Below are 17,663 nucleotides of genomic sequence, written 5' to 3'. Positions count from 1 at the left end.
AGCACCGATTAGCAACAAATCGGAGGGCAGAAGACTGCCGACCGACCAAAAGGGGTCTGCATGGTCCGGAGGGCTACCAGCGTGATTAAACACGGAGCTGCACAAATCACGGACAGACGCGGCGTGGATAGACACGGCAAAAAGGCCGGCAGTATGTATAAGGAGGTAGCCCTCAACTTATTGCAACGCTTTTTAGAAGAGCGAGGGGTAGAAGGAGTTAAGCATATTCCAGGGCTTATAGCCTTTGGGGTAGCAAAGGTGGCTTTTTTTGTAACCCTGAGTCATACTTTGATGTGGAAGAATGGAGAACTTACGGGGACTGCTTGTGGGATTTAGCTATAGATGATGATAAAATAGTTAAAAAAAAATTAATGAAACCGTGGTGGGAAACTATTAATAGTTTAAAAAGATAAAAGTTAGAACAGCAAGTTGCAGCTGTAGCTACCCAGTAATTAGGTCAGCCCTGAGAATCAGAGGGGCTGTTCTCAGTGGGGGGCGATTACTCACCTATACCACCGTCTGGGAGACCAATAACTGTTAAGCCACGGCACCCGTCGCCGGGGCCCCCTGGGGCGTCACTACCCCCCTCTCCTAGTAAAAGCCCAGACGCAGATCAGGAGACATGGCCTACGGTGCCACCCCCTCCAACCACTGTCAAAACTGAGATACAAGTCTCAAGAGCAGAAAATGGGGTCTCCGACAGCAAGGAGGAGGTGGTGGGGCGACTCATTTTAAAACCAAAAGAGGATACACCCAGGGAGAACCTTAAGGCTCCCACTAAGCCACTGCCAAAGCCCTCCCCACAGGGGATAGAAAGGGTTAATTGGCAGGTGATAGCCAGAGAGGTGGCAGATGCTCGGGACTTTGAATTGCTGAGCCCGCTCGCTGATCAGGCTTTCCTAGTAACCTATGGACAAGGGTCTGCGGGTCTGCAGGGAGCTCACACCCCACGTGATTGGAAACTACTATCCCAGCTGAGAGCCACAGTAAATGAGAGTAGGTTGCATAGTGAGCCGACCAAGCAGTTGCTTAATTATATTTGGGGCAGCAGTATTTTATGTCCTGAGGACATCAAAACTATTGTAAGAATGATTATGACACAATCTGGTCAGTTGCTATGGCAGACTCATTGGCAACGCATATATGATATCAGTACTCACACACCCCAACCACTGGGAGATCCTTTAGAATATGTAACTACTGAGCAATTAATGGGGATTGGGAGATTTGCATTGGTGGATATGCAGGTACAGTTAGGGCCAGAGATATGCCTAGAGAGCATGAGGGCAGCCCGTGCAGTACTCCAACCCCGCTCTACCGGCCCACCATGAGATGGTGCTGCCCACGATCCCAACACCTGCCCTGCCTGCGATGCAGCCCATCTACAGTCAGATGCTGCCAGATCACAACAACTACAACCAGCCACATTGGGAGATACTCTGCAAACACTGGAACTATCAGCCATTGTGTGGGCCTTCACGGAATGGATGACAATTTGTGGAGACTGAGCATGGCAGGGGATACTGGCGGATGCGTACAGAGGTCCCTGCTAGCTACCTTGGTCAATAGGGATTATTTGCACCTCACCACCAGGACTGGCTGAATATCTCCAAGACGATGTCCAGTAGAGTGAAAAGAGACACGGTTTAACACCTGACTGTAAAGATGATGTTGAATTATGGTCAGCAACCGTGCAAATATTTGCCTCCTTCTTCACACGAGGGGTGGCAGCCATGCAGGCGCTGACACAATAGAAAAGTTGGCATGCTGGACAGTGAAACAGTTCAATGCAACTACTGACATCCTCTCTCAAATGATGGATGATATGGACAGTCTATGACACTCAGTGTTGCAGAATTGGGCAGCCATTGATTTTTTGCTGCTGGCCCAAGGACTTGGTTGCAAGGACTTTGAAGGAATGTGCTGTTTTAATTTGTCAGATCATAGTGAGTCGATCCATAAAAGGCTGGATTGGCTAAAAGAACATGTGAATAGAATACAAGTGAATGTTAACCTGTTTGATACCTGGTTGAAATCCCTGTTTGGTGACCTTTCCCCTTGGCTTGTATCCCTTATTAAGGAGGGTTCGAGATTGCTGCTTATTGTACTGCTGATAATCATTGTTGTCAAGATAGCTTATCATTGTATTGTGAGAGGGGTAACAAAGATGACGAATGGGACCTTGCTTGTACGAAAAGAAAAAGGGGGAATTGTTGAAGAATGGCTCAAAGAGCAAGGGCACGGGTCTCTAGAGGAATTGTACAAGCAAGGCAAAGAAAATGCAGAGTTTATAGCCATGGAGTAGGCCGGATGAGAAGCATTCTTGTGAAAATATGCAAGGAGCAGTCTGTCCTTGAGAGAGAGATAAACAGATGGATCTGAGGCCTGGGAAGACAAGGGAGTAGCTTATGCGCTGTAACTGCAAGTAGGAGAAACAGTATTTTTTGCAACACTTTTAGGCTTAGCGAATAGGATAGTGACCAGTAGGCATAATTATAGCTGTGTGTATAAATATACGGATATCTGCGCAATAAAGTTGAAGCTTGTATTACCACTCATATTGAGTTGATCACTTGCTTCCCTGCGCTGTAAATCGGAGGGTCTCGCACCCGCATACTTTGATAAACTAAAGCATTTTTGCCTTTTATATTCAAAACTTTTCTTTTAACAACGCTTTGTTAATTTCAGTACTTAATATGTTAAAGGATGAGGCCAAAAAATCTTGCTTCTTTTGGTTCACCATTAAATTGGAATAAACTTGGACAGTGGTGTATAATCTTAGCTGGGAGATAACTTGCTGTGCAGACTCTATGGGCTTCCATTGCCAAGAACTGGAGGATATGTATAGCCCTATAGCTTTTATAAAGATACAGTGTGTTCTCTGGCAAACCAATGAAAATAATCTCTGATCATTCTGACATTGCATGCCTGAAGAAGCCTTTTTTTTTTTTTTTTTTTTTTTTTTTTTTTTTAATGCTGTGATCTATCTTCAGGTCCTTAGTATTTGACACAATTAAAGGAAGTCTTAAAATACTATCTTCCCTTAAACGTTTCAGAAACTCTAGGGAGGCATTTTTGGCACATGCAGGAGCGCAGGAAAGATTTATCTGAGTGGAAGTGTTAGAGAAAACATGTTAGGAATTAGTGTTCCAGCAAGGAGGCAGCTTAATTAAAAGTTACAAAATAATGCAGGTGTGAGTTGAAGTTTGAATATTACTTATATCTAAAGCCAATTTCTAATTAATATTTAGCTTTCAATTTGATTGAAAACAGTTGCAATGTCTCGAATGTTGTAATAGAGAGAAGCTGGTGCATTGCAAAGTGTTGTACCTCTAACGAACACTAGCCTTACTTTAAAACTGTGAAACTCCTTTGAAAGGGAATTGAAAAGGTATTGTTGACTCTTCACTTAAGTATACTCAAGAGTAATATAATTGACAAACCTGCTAATTCAGTCAGAACTGCTTGCTCCTCGAGTTTTTTAATGCTGAATTTTGAGCAAATACTTCCATTGCTGCAGTTTCCATTTTCTGATTGCATGAGTGTTAATTGCTGTTGCTGCACCTGACAACGTTAGATTGTATGACAGTTTTTCCATGTATTTGTGTATTCGGCAGCCATTTCTTTCTTCGTGTACTATTTTTTTAGTGTGAAATAGAAACAAAAGCCAGGCAGGTGTGATAAGCTATTGCTGTGAAATGCTGAGTCTTTCATTTAGCATCAGTGGGAGTTGAGGGACATCACCAATTTGCAAGATCAAAACAGACTTTGTAACTAACTTTGTACACAACTACATAGGTACTAGTTGTGTAATTACCTACAAAAGTAGTGAAATTAATGCTTATTGACAATTAAATATAAAACATCTGTAGGAGACTATAGTAAAATCTGCATTTACTTTAGAAATACGGACTTGAGGCACTCAAAGGAAACTAGATGAAGATGATATTGCCTTTAACGTCATGTATCTTTTGTTTTTCAAAGTTCTCAGAATTGAAGACTAATAGGAAGAATTGGTTGTGATTTTTTCTCATGGTTAAAAAATGGGGAAAAAACAAGCCATTTGATTTGCCTTGTAATGGTAAAATAGCAAAAAAGAAAAAAAAGTTGCCCTTTTTAATAAAAACAATGTAGGGCTTGTAGTAATTCCCATATGAACCAACATTTTGTTCATTATTTTTTGTTACTTTATTAAAAGAAAACATGCTGTGCCGCTTAGATTGAATAAAGGAAGCGTACTGTATAGGAGCTTTTGGTTCTCCATACATAGTTTGCATCATGTTGATGTTTGTTTTTTTTTAAGCAGCACAGATGACAAAAAAAAAAAAAAGTAAAGAAAGTATTATTTTTTAAAAACAATTAAATACCAATGTAAATGAAAAAGATGTGCCAGAGATATCTCTGGCTCTCAATCACTATTTCAAATATACCTGCGTATCCTGGCTTTTGTGTACAATGCTGTTTTTCTGTTAAGGGTATGTACATAATGATTTCTTGTAAATATATATATATGCATACACACATATACTCTTTGCCAGGACTTCTGATTTATGGAGCAGATTTTTTTCTGAGAATCTTCTTCCTTAGGTGGTGTATCAAAGTGTAAGGTAAGGAAGATGAGTTATAGTGGATAATAGTCTCCACTACACAGTCTACAACTTCCTTGTAAGGGGGTGTCGAGAGGCAGGAGACCTTTTCTCCATTAACACCAGTGACAGGACCCGCGGGAACAGGGTTAAGCTGAGGCAGGGGAAATTTAGGCTTGACATCAGGAGGGGGTTCTTCACAGAGAGGGTGGTTGCACACTGGAACAGGCTCCCCAGGGAAGTGGTCACTGCACCGAGCCTGTCTGAATTTAAGAAGAGATTGGACTGTGCACTTAGTCACATGGTCTGAACTTTTGGGTAGACCTGTGCAGTGGCAAGAGTTGGACCTGATGATCCTTAAGGGTCCCTTCCAACTCAGGATATTCTATGATTCTATGAATATATCTTCTGCATCATCTCTTAGTTTTTCTATTTTGTTGCTTTCACTTTATATTTTAGGAGCTTTATCGTACTGAACAGTTTTAGACAGTTTGGAAGCCACTGAGTTTATTAAATATATGATAATTTCTGCTGTCTCTATATATTATCTGGGGAGGATAGCTGTAAGAGAAGGGCTCTCTTAAAGTTTTCATCAATATTACAAATGTTTGAGCTCTTCGCTGAACATATTGGGGAGTGGTCCTACAGAGCTATTAAGTATTTGGTTAATATCCAAACTTACTGCTGACCAGGTGCCACTGGCCAGAGGGGAGACAGAAACTCTAAATTGGGTCTGAGCTTTCTAAGCATAATTGTCAGGATATTTTAGTCTATGTGATCTGCCTTTTGGTGATCTGTTCTGCCCCTGCTTTGCCTGCCTTTGAGGATGGTGTATACAGTCCTCATGGGAGATAACATTAATGCAAAGTCAGAAGGTGTCTCCGTGTTCAAATACTGGTTAGTGGCTCATGATAAGGAAACAGGAACACTGACCTTATGAGATGAATAGCGTGCCTCCATCTAAGCAAGAAAACATACACATAAAAAGCCAACAACCAAAACAAAACCTGATAACAGGAAACAAACAAACAAAACAAAACACAACAACACCCCTCTTTATCCTTCATTAAAAACACTTGGTTAAAACACTAGTTAATATTACAAAGAATGATTTCGGTACAGTTGAGATTATTTACATTTAGCAGTCAGTGTATTTCTTGAGTGCAGTGTAAATATTTGCTCATGTTATGTTTCCTATCATGGGAATATCTCACGAGGAGAGGTTTGCCATGTTTTATCTCCAGTTCTGTATCTATTGATTGAAAACTTTCCATGCTTATTGGTGTTTTCCAGCGTAATGTGCTCTGATACTGTTTTTCAATAGAACTGTTAAATCTGCTGTGGAATAGCTAGACAGCGTGCTGTCTGGCACTTGCCTGTTTGTGAAACCTTTAATGAGAAACTGGTGAGAACTGTGTGTGCTGTGGCTATGTGCAGAAAAGCTCAAAAGCCTTAGCCTAGAATATCTAATCTGAGAATGCTGCAGTATGTAGGCCTAATATTTCACAGGAGAGACATGTAATGTAACAACATATTGTGACTTTTCTGCACTGAATGAAGAAGAAATTTAATTTCATGAAAAAAATCTGTTCAGATACTGTGAGCTTTTGTCCTGCAAGATCTGGTTTCCATTTTTTAACTGAACTATCATGATTCACAGAGTTTAGGAAATAAGTAAAATAGCTCCCAATCCATTCTGAGGCTCAATTACAATGCCTCTGTGCATTTCTTTTGATTTATTATGGTATCAGGGATTGACAGATGCAATGCAGAAAATTGTCACTTTGAACTTGGTGGCACTGCTTTGTTTAAGCAGCTTCTTGATGAAATTACTTCCTGTCTGGGGAAGGGCTGGTGGAAAAAATCAGTGAAAAATTACTGGGTTCTGTGAAGACAGTATTTTGAAGAAATTGTAATTATACAAAATTTAAAAGTAATGCATTGGAGAAGCAAATGAAGTGAGACAACTTATTTAAGTATTCTATTGGAATTCTGTGTTTTAAGTCTAAATACAAAAGTTAAAAAGCAAGTAAAACACAATGTCATAAGCGATGTGGATAATGTTTTTGTCTGTAGATTGCAGGTGATGAGATGAGAGAGAAATGTGAAATGTGGAAAATAAGCTGAATTTAGAACAGCCACCAAAAAGTATTCTAGCCTGAAATAGACTTTTTTATTTGCTGGGATTTTCAAGGCTGATGAGAGCATAAGGGGTGGGGTAGTGGGAGAGATTTTTTCCATGAGAACATATGCTCAATTTTCTGAATGCTTTTTTGTAGTTATATTCACAGTTGTGTTCTGAAATATTAAAGTCACAATAATAAGGGTTATCTTAAGTCATACGGGTATACATTAAAAAGCAATTTCTAAAGTAAGAAAATGTTGAGACAGGCAATTGGGTGTCTGCTTTTTTCTAGTACTATTATATTTTAAAACCCAAAAGAACATTTTCATTCATGGGAAAACACATTCAGTAGATCTGTTGTCTATCCCAGAGCAGACTGAATGAATTTGAGTGACTTTTCCTTTCCAGAGAAATTTTGAGGGAGATGCAGTCTTCATGACATAGGAGCTCCTTTGTGCTCTGGTATATGTACTGTGAGACCTGTACCTTGTGGGCTCCTCCCAAGAGGAAGGATTGTCTCTGTAGTTGTGGGTACAGTGTATACATAGGTCTATACAGCTCTCTGTCCTTCCCATTGTCAGGCTGAAATTCGTCTTTCTACTTGATTACATGTCTTTTTTTTTTTTTTTTTTTTTTTTTTCCACCCCTTGTATTATGGGATGGAAGGGTTTTGCTTTAGTTTAACATCCTTAAAATACTGGGGGGAAAAACGGATTGCTTTACAGAATTTATTTGTTTATTTATTTTGCCCATAAGTTAAAATGATGATATAAAAGCAATACAGTTTTCAAGATAGAATCATTTGTGTCTTTCCTGTCCATCTTGGGCTCAAACAGACTGGTTCTTTTCCAGACAGTCCTGAAGGAAGAGGAGGGTAAAGTGGATGTTTTCCCTTACACCCTCTTTTCTTCCGTGAGTGGATAATGATCTCTGCAGCAATTGTTGAGGCCCTGAGGCTGATATTGCCTATTCTTGTCTCCAGTTCCTGATGTAGAGAGACACCATAGATCTTCCTAAAGCCAGGCTCACTGTATAAGCAATAAGGAGTACAGGATGGTGTAGGTGCCATTCTTCTGTCTTCTGCAAAGCAATGGTAGATGGCTTCTCTGAGACTCTTCACAGCCACAAAGGAATGCTCAAGGTTTAGCCTTAACTTCAGGTGTATGTACTTCCAGGCAAAGGCCCACTTTTATATGCTTTCCTTTTTCAAAGTTGTTTCCGAGGCAGATGGTCCGTACAATCAGATTGTAATAGGCAATGAATTGCAAATGAAATAGATAAAAAACAGATTATTCCTAAACCGGGACTTTCAACTTTGTCTGTGAGCTATCCTTAGTGGCCAGTGAAAGTTAGTAATGTTTGCATTGGAATAAATTTTAATGGAGCAGCCTGGGTGCAGTACAAAGAGTTCAGAGTTTCCAAATTATTAATATTGAATGAATACCACTCCCATATTTTTCCTAGCACCCACAGTGGTGTTGTTGACAACATTTCAGTGTAGTGCAGTGCCTTCCACTGATGAATTTCATGGCTCTTGATGCACCTCTTGGGAAAGACGTGAAAATTCACAGGAATGACCACTGATGTATTATAGTGGTTGAAACAAATTGAACAAGGTGAAACATTTGTGTGAACAAGGTGAAACAGCTGGTTCAGATGCATAATTATAGGTAAAATGAAACAAATGTGTTAGACTGTGCTGGCTAGAACATGTGATGAAAATGTAGTGCATACAAAGCAATTCTTAGAATTTGTGTAAGCCATGTGCTATATGTGTGTAATAACGGGTGGGGGGGGTCAGTGGAGAACTCAGTGTGTTTACAGATACTAACAGTGTCAGCAAACAAGAATGTTTCATGCTGAAATTGGTGAGTATTTAGTACACTAGAGATTACTTAAACAAACAAACAAACAAACAAAAAACATTAAAGCTTCCTTCTTCCTGTCTCAACACTTCATGATGCAGAATTTTTTTCAGATATTTAGGAAATAATCTATAGATAATGAGGATGTTATGGGAATGGTTAAAGATTAGTGGATTTAATTGAATCCATCTTTTGCTCTTCCTCCAATTATATTTGAATTAAATGGTACTAGATCTGATTAATGAGCACCAATTTAATTTATACCATTGATTTTTTGAGACAGATTAGTTTTTTTTTTTTTTTTAAATCAGTAGACTTACCATATCCTGAAGTCTTATTTGTATATTGATACTTATGCTGTATAAAGCTAATAAACTTATTCAAACCTTGGTAAATATGTAATAGTAGTATAGTATTTGATAACAGTAAGAACATCTGATCCACATTGGTCTGTTTGGTTAAATAAGTTGTGAAGATAGTTCTATCCCAGTAATATGCATGGGGGGAGAGGGGGATGGAACTCCTTTTATTAATAAAAACCAAGATTATTGTCATGTAACCTTTACTTGAGAAGCTGATTAACAACAAATGTTAGCAAATCAGTACTTAATTTAACAAATAATGTGTTGTAATATTGCATTGTATTGTTTAGGAGGAAATAGTCACTCAAATCAGCTTATATTTTTAAAATTTTTATTCCTAAAATGGTTCTACTGGGTAAAGCTGAGCTATTAGAATGTTGCTTTCTTCCTCCTTTTTCTTATACAAAGTCTGTTTTTTAATCCAAACACAAAATAAAACCCCTGCCCATTTCCTTGTAACATTATATGAAGAGAAAACTAGAGAAAATGCAGAGTCACTGAATTCCTATTTTTATACTGTCTTTTGAAAATGTTATACTGTGTTTTGGGTGGTTCTTAATGCCAGCAACAGCTATTGTTTCTCTCCTTCATGTAATTCCTATGGTCAGTCACTTAAGTCCATTAATTTACCAATTCACATGCATTTTGGGGTCCATGGTGTTTATTGCAACATAAAGCTTGATAAACTTTAAGTCAAAATGTCAAGGTATTTTAACAAGAAAGAAATCAGCATTTTTTTTTTTTTTTCTGAATGGAACTAGTTTTAAAATGGATTTTATCCAGTCATCCTAAATACAGAATGTATTATAAATTTTAAAAGTAATTACTCCAGGAGAAATGATATGTGCTCATTACTTTCCTCATTGTAAACTTATTTGCCAAATGGGGGGAGCTTACTTATTTTGTAATATCTTTTTTTCCTTCTAGGTATCTGATTTTGGAGGAATAGTTTCTTTGCCTACTGGAAGAATGCAGTGAAACTGCCAATATTTCTAGCTGGAATTATAAGTTTAATATTCACCTCTAGTGTTACTAATTCTTACTAAATAGTACCTCAAAGTAGAATAAAGATGTATGGAAGTGCAAGAACAATCAGCAACTTAGAAGGAAGTCCCTCCAGGTCTCCCCGTTTGCCAAGATCTCCTCGCCTAGGCCACAGGCGAACAAGTAGTGGAGGAGGAGGAGGAACGGGTAAGACGTTATCAATGGAGAACATCCAGTCCCTTAATGCAGCCTATGCAACATCTGGACCAATGTATCTGAGTGACCATGAAGGTGTAGCTTCTACTACTTTCCCAAAGGGCACGATGACTCTTGGAAGGGCTACAAATCGAGCTGTGTATGGTGGTCGAGTCACAGCTATGGGGAGCAGTCCTAATATTGCTTCAGCGGGACTGTCCCACACAGATGTCCTTTCTTACACTGATCAGCATGGAGGACTGACCACATCTTCACACCATCATCACCATCAGGTTCCTTCTATGCTGAGGCAGGTTAGAGACAGTACCATGTTAGACCTGCAGGCTCAGCTTAAGGATCTACAGAGGGAGAATGATCTTCTCAGAAAAGAACTAGACATCAAAGACAGCAAGCTGGGATCCTCCATGAATAGCATCAAAACTTTCTGGAGTCCTGAATTAAAGAAAGAAAGAGTATTGAGAAAGGAAGAAGCAGCCAGAATGTCAGTTCTTAAAGAGCAAATGAGAGTTTCCCATGAAGAAAATCAGGTAAGTAATTCTGTAAGTTTCTTCCAGTTGATTTCATGGCTAAGTACTAGATATTTTGCTTATAATATTGCATCCTACACTGGAACATATTTGACAATAGTAGGAATTTTATGTTCTATCTGCATTGGGCTGTTAAATAGTAGAAAAGGACACTAATAAGAACCTGAATGCAGGCTATAATTTTCTCCATGCAGCACTCTTTCACGTTATAGCTGAAGAGAATGATTGTTTATCACCAGCTTATTTTATTATTTTTGAGACTTCCTGTAGTGTATTTTTTTAGCAACAGTCTAAATATACTCAGCAACCTTTTCTGAAGAGGTGCAGAAGCATTTATACAAAAGTATAAACAAACATCCAGAAGCATATTTTGCATGAACTGTATAGGGATTTAGCTGTCTAGCTTTTTTAAGTTAAAAGATGAGGTGATATAGAAGATTCCATTTTGGAATTTAATAATTCTGCATGTTACAGAATGACATTCTAGTGGTGTTACCAGCAATGCTTCAGAGACCTGTCTTAGAAAAAAACATCTTGTAAATATGTACTTCAAATACTTCTATTTGCAACACAACAATCTCTTCTTAAAGCTATAAAAAGACTAAAGCTATAATGTCACACTTCATGAGACTATTTTATTTCACAAAGTTATATAAAACAGCGGCACTGAGTATATCAAAAAATTATCACATTGCTTTCTCCACGCACTTCTTGGCTGCTGGTCTTATTTAAAACTGCTCCTTTTCAGACCATCTGTTAACTTCCCCCAGACAAAAACACAATCCTGTGTTTCTCTCACTTCCAGATTCCCAATCTAAACTTCTTCACTGGCTGGCAGACAGCAATAACTGAATTAACTTTTAATTTACTTCTGAGTTTCTGATCATCATTACTTTTCACTAAGCTTTCTGATTCTTAGATATTTAGATACATGACATGCCCATGGAACTAATGAGCTTGGTCTTGACTGACACCAGTCATACTGACTGGTTCTTGATCAGGAATTCAGTACTGTGAATGTGAATCCTTATTATGTAAGGAAATAACATAAAACTTCTAAGGTCAGCCCAAAAGTCTTTCTAGCCCACTGTGACAGTACTAGCAACGTCTAAAAGTTCATAGGCTAGAGCAAGTGTATGATGAGAACTCCACCAAGGACTCTTTGATCCAGGTACAGTTTGTGTGCCTAACTCTCAGGGGACTTTTTGAATTAGGCCAGTTTGCTTTTGGACCTACATAAAATTCGAGTGTCCACAGCCTCTTATGAGAGCACATCGTATAGCCTCACATGAAAAACCACTGTCTTGCATTGGATATGGCACTAGATTTTGGCTACTTTACTGACTGCATTTTTCTAGCCCCAGAAGAAACATTGAGTAGCTGATCTCTCTCCAGTGCTCGTCTCCTTGCCACCTGTGGTTTTATAGCAGCCTATCATCACACTGCTCCCTCAATTCATTTTCATGGAAGAGAATGTTATTCATTTCATAAGTAATTTCTTTGATTTTTCTCTGGATTTTTTTCAGACTTACTATACATTTTTTTGAGGTGTGGAGACCAAAAGTGCTTATGTTTTTCACAATACAGGAGAAAAATAGTTTATGCGCTGATGTTGGTGTTTGTACTGTTATTCTGTATGTCTCTTCCAAGATTTCCCAACATTGCTAGTAAGTACTCAGCTAATGGATTTCAATTAAATTAATATTTTAATGGACTTATAGCTGCAAGATCTCATCAGTGGCTATACTCAGTTCAGATTCCATCTTGTTGAACATGAAGGTAATTTTATTTCATTTGTGTATAATTTCACATGCATCTCATTAAATAGAATCTTTCAGTCCTGTGAAATAAAAGGAACACTGGGGAAAAATATCAGAAAATGAGCAACATTTGATATGGATTTGTCAAAAATCACATCAAACAAGTCTAGTTTTCTTGTATGACAGGAGAACAGGCTTTACGCATAAAAAAAAAGCACTAGTAACATTGTTATGGAAGCTTTTTACACCATCTCTGTTCATCAGTGAGATGAAATTGTTATTGTAAGGATGCCTATCTCATTGGAAGACCGAGTCAGTGTAATTATCAATGATTTATGGTAAAATTTGAAAGACAATGTCTAGTAGGATCTGGCAGGGATCTGTCATGTTTTAGGTTTTAATCAGTGACGTGAATAATGAATATGTTACTCTACCAGATAACGTCAAACAAGGAAGGGCTAAAAACATCCTGGAAAATAGGTTTATAACTGAAAACATTTTTTTTTTTCCAATAGAAGTTTACTTAGAACCAGAGCCTTCTTTAAAAAGTGGTAAGAGCTGCCAAAAAATCTATGCAAAGATTTATGGACGTTAACTAGGACATTTCTGATTTTCTTTTGAAGATAATTTTACATTTGAAGATACGTGCTTTGTGCACCTGGCCTTTGATATTACAACCCAAAGACAAGTTAACTGTATTGTCTTGCTGTTCTTCTCTATCTTTCATTACATTCTCTCTGAGCACAATTAGTATTCTCTATGAGCACAGTTGGTGTTATTCCCTATATGGTTCAATTAGATACAGAAGAGCAGGAAGTACTCGAAAAGTTTTAAACAATTAAAAGTGATTCTTCATCTTGGAATCAACCATTTGAAGTGTCTCAATTGGACATTGCACTTGTTTCAGGTAGTTTATTATTCTTAGAAATCTTACTTGAATATATTATACAGAAGAGTTAATGTTGAAGGTTTCTCTGGAAAGCAGACTGCTAGGAGGTAGATAGAACTGGGAGGACACAAACCTTCTGCAGTGTTAGTTGCTATAATTGCTACCTGTCCCTCAATTTTTTTTTCTTCTCGAAAACCACGTAATTTTAATTTGCTTAATATGTTCTTTGAAAACATATTATAAATTTTGATCTGCCTTTGAAGTTTAATTCCTGCCCTGATACTGCAGGAGTTCTTTGGATTAATACAAAGAACAAGGATAAAAAGGATAGTGAACGGGTCCCCTGAGAGGCTCGTAGGTTTGAATACAAAATCGTTCCTTGCAATAATTTCGGGCATCTGTATCAGCATGAATAACTCTCAGATGCTGCACTTAAGAGAATAGAGCTAATAAAATATAATAATTTAACCAGCAGATAAGAGTATGCATGTTCATAAAATCAGAACTGCAAGTTTAACCACTCAATGTCATTCACATGTTTACATTATTAACACATTTCATTTTAACTTTGATTTGTAGCAAGTATTTAAGTAGAAAACTAGAAGAATTAGAATCATATAATGGTTTGGGTTAGAAGGGACCTTAAAGACCACCTCGTTCCAAACCCCTGCTATGGGCAGGGACATCTTCCACTAGGCCGTGGAATCATCACAGAGTCATAGAACGGCTTGGGTTGGAAGGGACCTTAAAAGCTCTCTATTTCCAATCCCTGCTATAGGCAGGGATGCCACCCACTAGATCAGGCTGCCCAGGGCCTCATCCAGCCTGGTCTTGAAGACCTCCAGGGATGGGGCAGCCATAGCTTCTCTGGGCAGCCTGTGCCAGTGCCTCACCACTGGAGAGAAAGAATTTCCTCCTACTATCTAATCTAAATCCACCCTCTTAGTTTAAAGCATTACTCGTCCTTATTAGTACATGCCTTTACAAAGAATCTGTCTCCTGCTTTCCTATAAGTCCCCCTTTAGATACTGGAAGGCTGAAATGAGTTCTACCTGGACCCTTCTCTTCTCCAGGCTGAACAATCTGAACTCCCTCACCCTGTCCTCATAGGAGAGGAGCTCAAGCCCTCTGATCATCCTCGTGTTCCTCCTCTGGACTTACGCTAACAGGTTCATGTCCATCTTACACTGGGGACCCCAGAGCTGAACGCAGGGCTCCAGATGATGTCTCATGAGGGTAGAGTGGAGGGGGAGAATCCCCTCCTTCAGTCTGCTAGCTACACTTTTGATGCAGCCCAGGATACATCTGGCTTTATGGCCTGCAGGTGCACGTCGCCAGCTCTGGTTGAGCTGCTTGTCCACCACCTCCAAGTCCCTCTCCTCAGAGCTGCTCTCAAAAGAAAATACAATAAGAAATATTCTGAAATGTTTCCCTTCTATGTATTAGTTGTATTAGTAAACTGTATTCCTAGTTAAACATTGATCAGTCTGGTGCATACAGTCTAATTAAAATTATATACCATTCACTTACTTTGTTTTCTGATGCGATACTTTTTATACAAACTGTGTTCTTTTACTTATTTAGCTGCCTTGTAAAAGACAAGGCAGGAAGCAAGGAATACAGTTTAATTTGTTATTAATTTGCTAACTTATCTGGGAACTAGTCAGTAGATTTAAACACATATATGTATAGATTTTAATGTGTTATCTGTATTATGATTTAGTCTGTATTTGTTTAAAATTGTGTGTATATATGTGTGTATATATATATATGTGTATATATATATGTGTGTATATATATATGTGTGTATATATATGTGTGTGTATATATATAAAACAATGAAACAAAAACCAACCACTCACCCCTTCTTAACTTCTTAATTGTTTCCATGGCTGGGCTCAACCCTACCTAGTTTCAAACCGGCGAATCCATTGCTCAGACCTTGCTGGCATCCTCTAAATTCAAGTCAAAGGAAGCTGAAGATCTGTTATCTCCTCCCACACTAAACTTCTGAGACTGTGTTCTTCAGCTTTTTTTGAGGAAATTTTGTTTATTCCCATTGGAATCCTTGAGTCCGGATCCCAGTGAAATGCTCAAGAATATGCTGGCAATTGAATCATAATTTTGAGTTCCCAGGTATTTTCTTTAATATGCATCTAAGTGTACACTTTATTACTGGTTTCAAAGGTGGGGTTGTTCCTAGATTGTTCCCCATTGTTCCTGGATAGCCAAGGTAGTTAAACGAGTTCTTATGGGATAAAAATTCCTTTCAGGTTGTTTCATTGTCTCTGTATAAATGTGTGCAGGACCACAAAATTCGAATCTTTTTGTGATTATTCATGAAGTATGGGGCTATATACAGAAAGAAAGATAGTAATCTCAGAAATGGAAATTCTCAGTTCATATTTTACTCTGCTTCCTGAGGAGTCTTATGTTAAACTATTTTAATACAAATCAGAAAGAAAACATTACCTGATCCTTCTTACTAAATATGTCTTTCTTGAAGACAAAGTTACCACTTTAAACATTTTCAGCTCAAATCTGTGTTATGGTATTTATGACCAGTGGAAGTACACTTCAAGGTGTCTTTAAAGCCAGTACTTTCAGCATGTTCATTCACCTTATTTTCTGTTTTTGGCTATACTGTTGTTTCCTGCTTTCTTCAGTTTTTTTTCAATGCTCTTTGTTAAAGAATGCATGTATGTTTGTTGATTTAAAAAAAAAAACACTTTGTTTTTACTTTATTTTTGATGTTACCTTCACTGTTTCCTTCATTTAAATTGACTTACATTGGTGGCAATTTAGGTAAGTGCAAAATATTTCTTTTTTTTTTTTTTTAAACAAGACAAAGTTTGTGTAATGGATTAAACAGTTATAGAGCAAAAGTTTATTATCTGAAGATGAAAGCAGAGTGAAACAGAAGTACATCAGTATTTCTTTTTATGAATTTGAAAATCAAAACATGTTTCTGTCAATTGGAGGGGAGCTAACATAGGAGGGCTGCTCTGATGAGGAATGAGAATACACAGGCAGAGCATTGCGGAGTGAGTCAGCTGCACCAGAAGTGTGTGTCTTGGCTTTTGTGCTACTGCCGCTGACAGTGAGGAAAGAGCTGTTAGCTTGGTGGTGGCAGATGGGAAAGGGTAAAGGGGTGATCATACTACTGTAGATGTCTAAGGAACTTTTGAGGAAGCAGCAACCCAAGAGGCTAAGAATGAATTGGGAATGTGTTTTTTTTTTTTTTAACCATATTAAAATGTCTGGTTTTTTTAAATACCTGAAAAAGCTTAGGAAGTTCTGAGCTAGAAAAATAATAAGGGGAATTTGTTTCTGGGTGTGTAAGTGCTTGCTTTGGTCTTGACTGAAGCCTTTTGGTATTATTCTGGCTTAGAAAATAAAGCAAGTGTATATGTTATATAGTAGAAACCAGTATTTCCAGTTTTATGAAAATTACCACACTGTAATGGTTGTTTGAAGGGGACAGTAATAAGTTACATGCTTTCTGTGTGTTTTTGAGATATAAAGAGATCTGAGGAAAGCAAGTGTTGTCTTGTTCTGTTCCCCCCATTGTATAAGAGTATGAATTTTATTTCTACCTGCTTTAGTCAGTTAGGTCACCTTTTTTGTTGCCTTTTTTTTTTTTTAATGCAAAATGTAACTCATTCACAATTATGCCTGTGCCAAGGTGCTAGCATGGAAAAAGTTTTTTCCAATTGCATCTTGAAGTTTTAGAATAAGTGTCAAATGATGAGTGTTGGTGAGTGTTCCTTATGAAAAAGTATAAACAAGGCTAGTTATGTTTTAAGGAGAGAGAAATTGACTGTGGAGCTGAAACAGCATTTCAGTTAAAGATGTTTGGAACTGTATAATGCTGTGTGACTCAGAATTGTTCTCTCATCAGTTTTGAACACATTCACATCCAGTGTTCATTTCTTATATGTTGTTATATTTGGTGCCACATCCCTGAGATACTACCAGCTGTTGCTGCTCCTGTGTATTGTGTGTGTGTTTTTTGTGTGTGTGTATGTGTGTCCTGTAATAGTGATGATCATCTGCTGCTGAATTTAGTAATTGCATCCTGCTAAATTTCCCTTGGAGCTTCAGGTGGATACTGCATTCTGTGTCCCCCATCCTGACATATTCCAGAGTCTGACACTGCTGCTCTGCAGTGGTCATCTGGTGTGTTGCTGTGTGGGTAAAACTCTTTGTACAGAAGCCAGGATTCTGATGGGGTCTCAGAGGATGACCACTTTAAGAAATATAGATCTAGCAGGAAGTAGGTTGGGATAAACTGCAGTTATCCCTCCACTAGGCTTGTAACACTGCTTGAAGGTATTCCTCCAGTAGAT

The 17,663-nt window shown here is 38.1% G+C and overlaps 1 protein-coding gene across 18 annotated transcripts in view; it reads left to right on the top strand.

Moving 5' to 3' along the window:
* Positions 1-17,663, top strand: part of ERC2 (ELKS/RAB6-interacting/CAST family member 2) — a 547,528-nt gene that overhangs the window by 13,391 nt on the left and 516,474 nt on the right. For all 18 annotated transcript variants that reach the window (XR_014696351.1, XR_014696352.1, XR_014696353.1 and 15 more), the window contains exon 2: positions 9,866-10,665. Coding sequence is in view for 3 of the 18 variants with exons in the window: in XM_084530654.1 (XP_084386780.1) it covers positions 10,009-10,665 (657 nt within the window). In the remaining 15 variants the exon portion in view is untranslated. The remainder of the gene's footprint in view (positions 1-9,865; positions 10,666-17,663) is intronic.

This window comes from Aythya ferina (genome assembly GCF_964211825.1).
Source record: "Aythya ferina genome assembly, chromosome: 10".
NCBI classification, from domain to species: Eukaryota; Metazoa; Chordata; class Aves; order Anseriformes; family Anatidae; genus Aythya; species Aythya ferina.
Note: the sequence above shows the minus strand (reverse complement) of the source record. Positions and strands in the feature narration are given on the sequence as shown.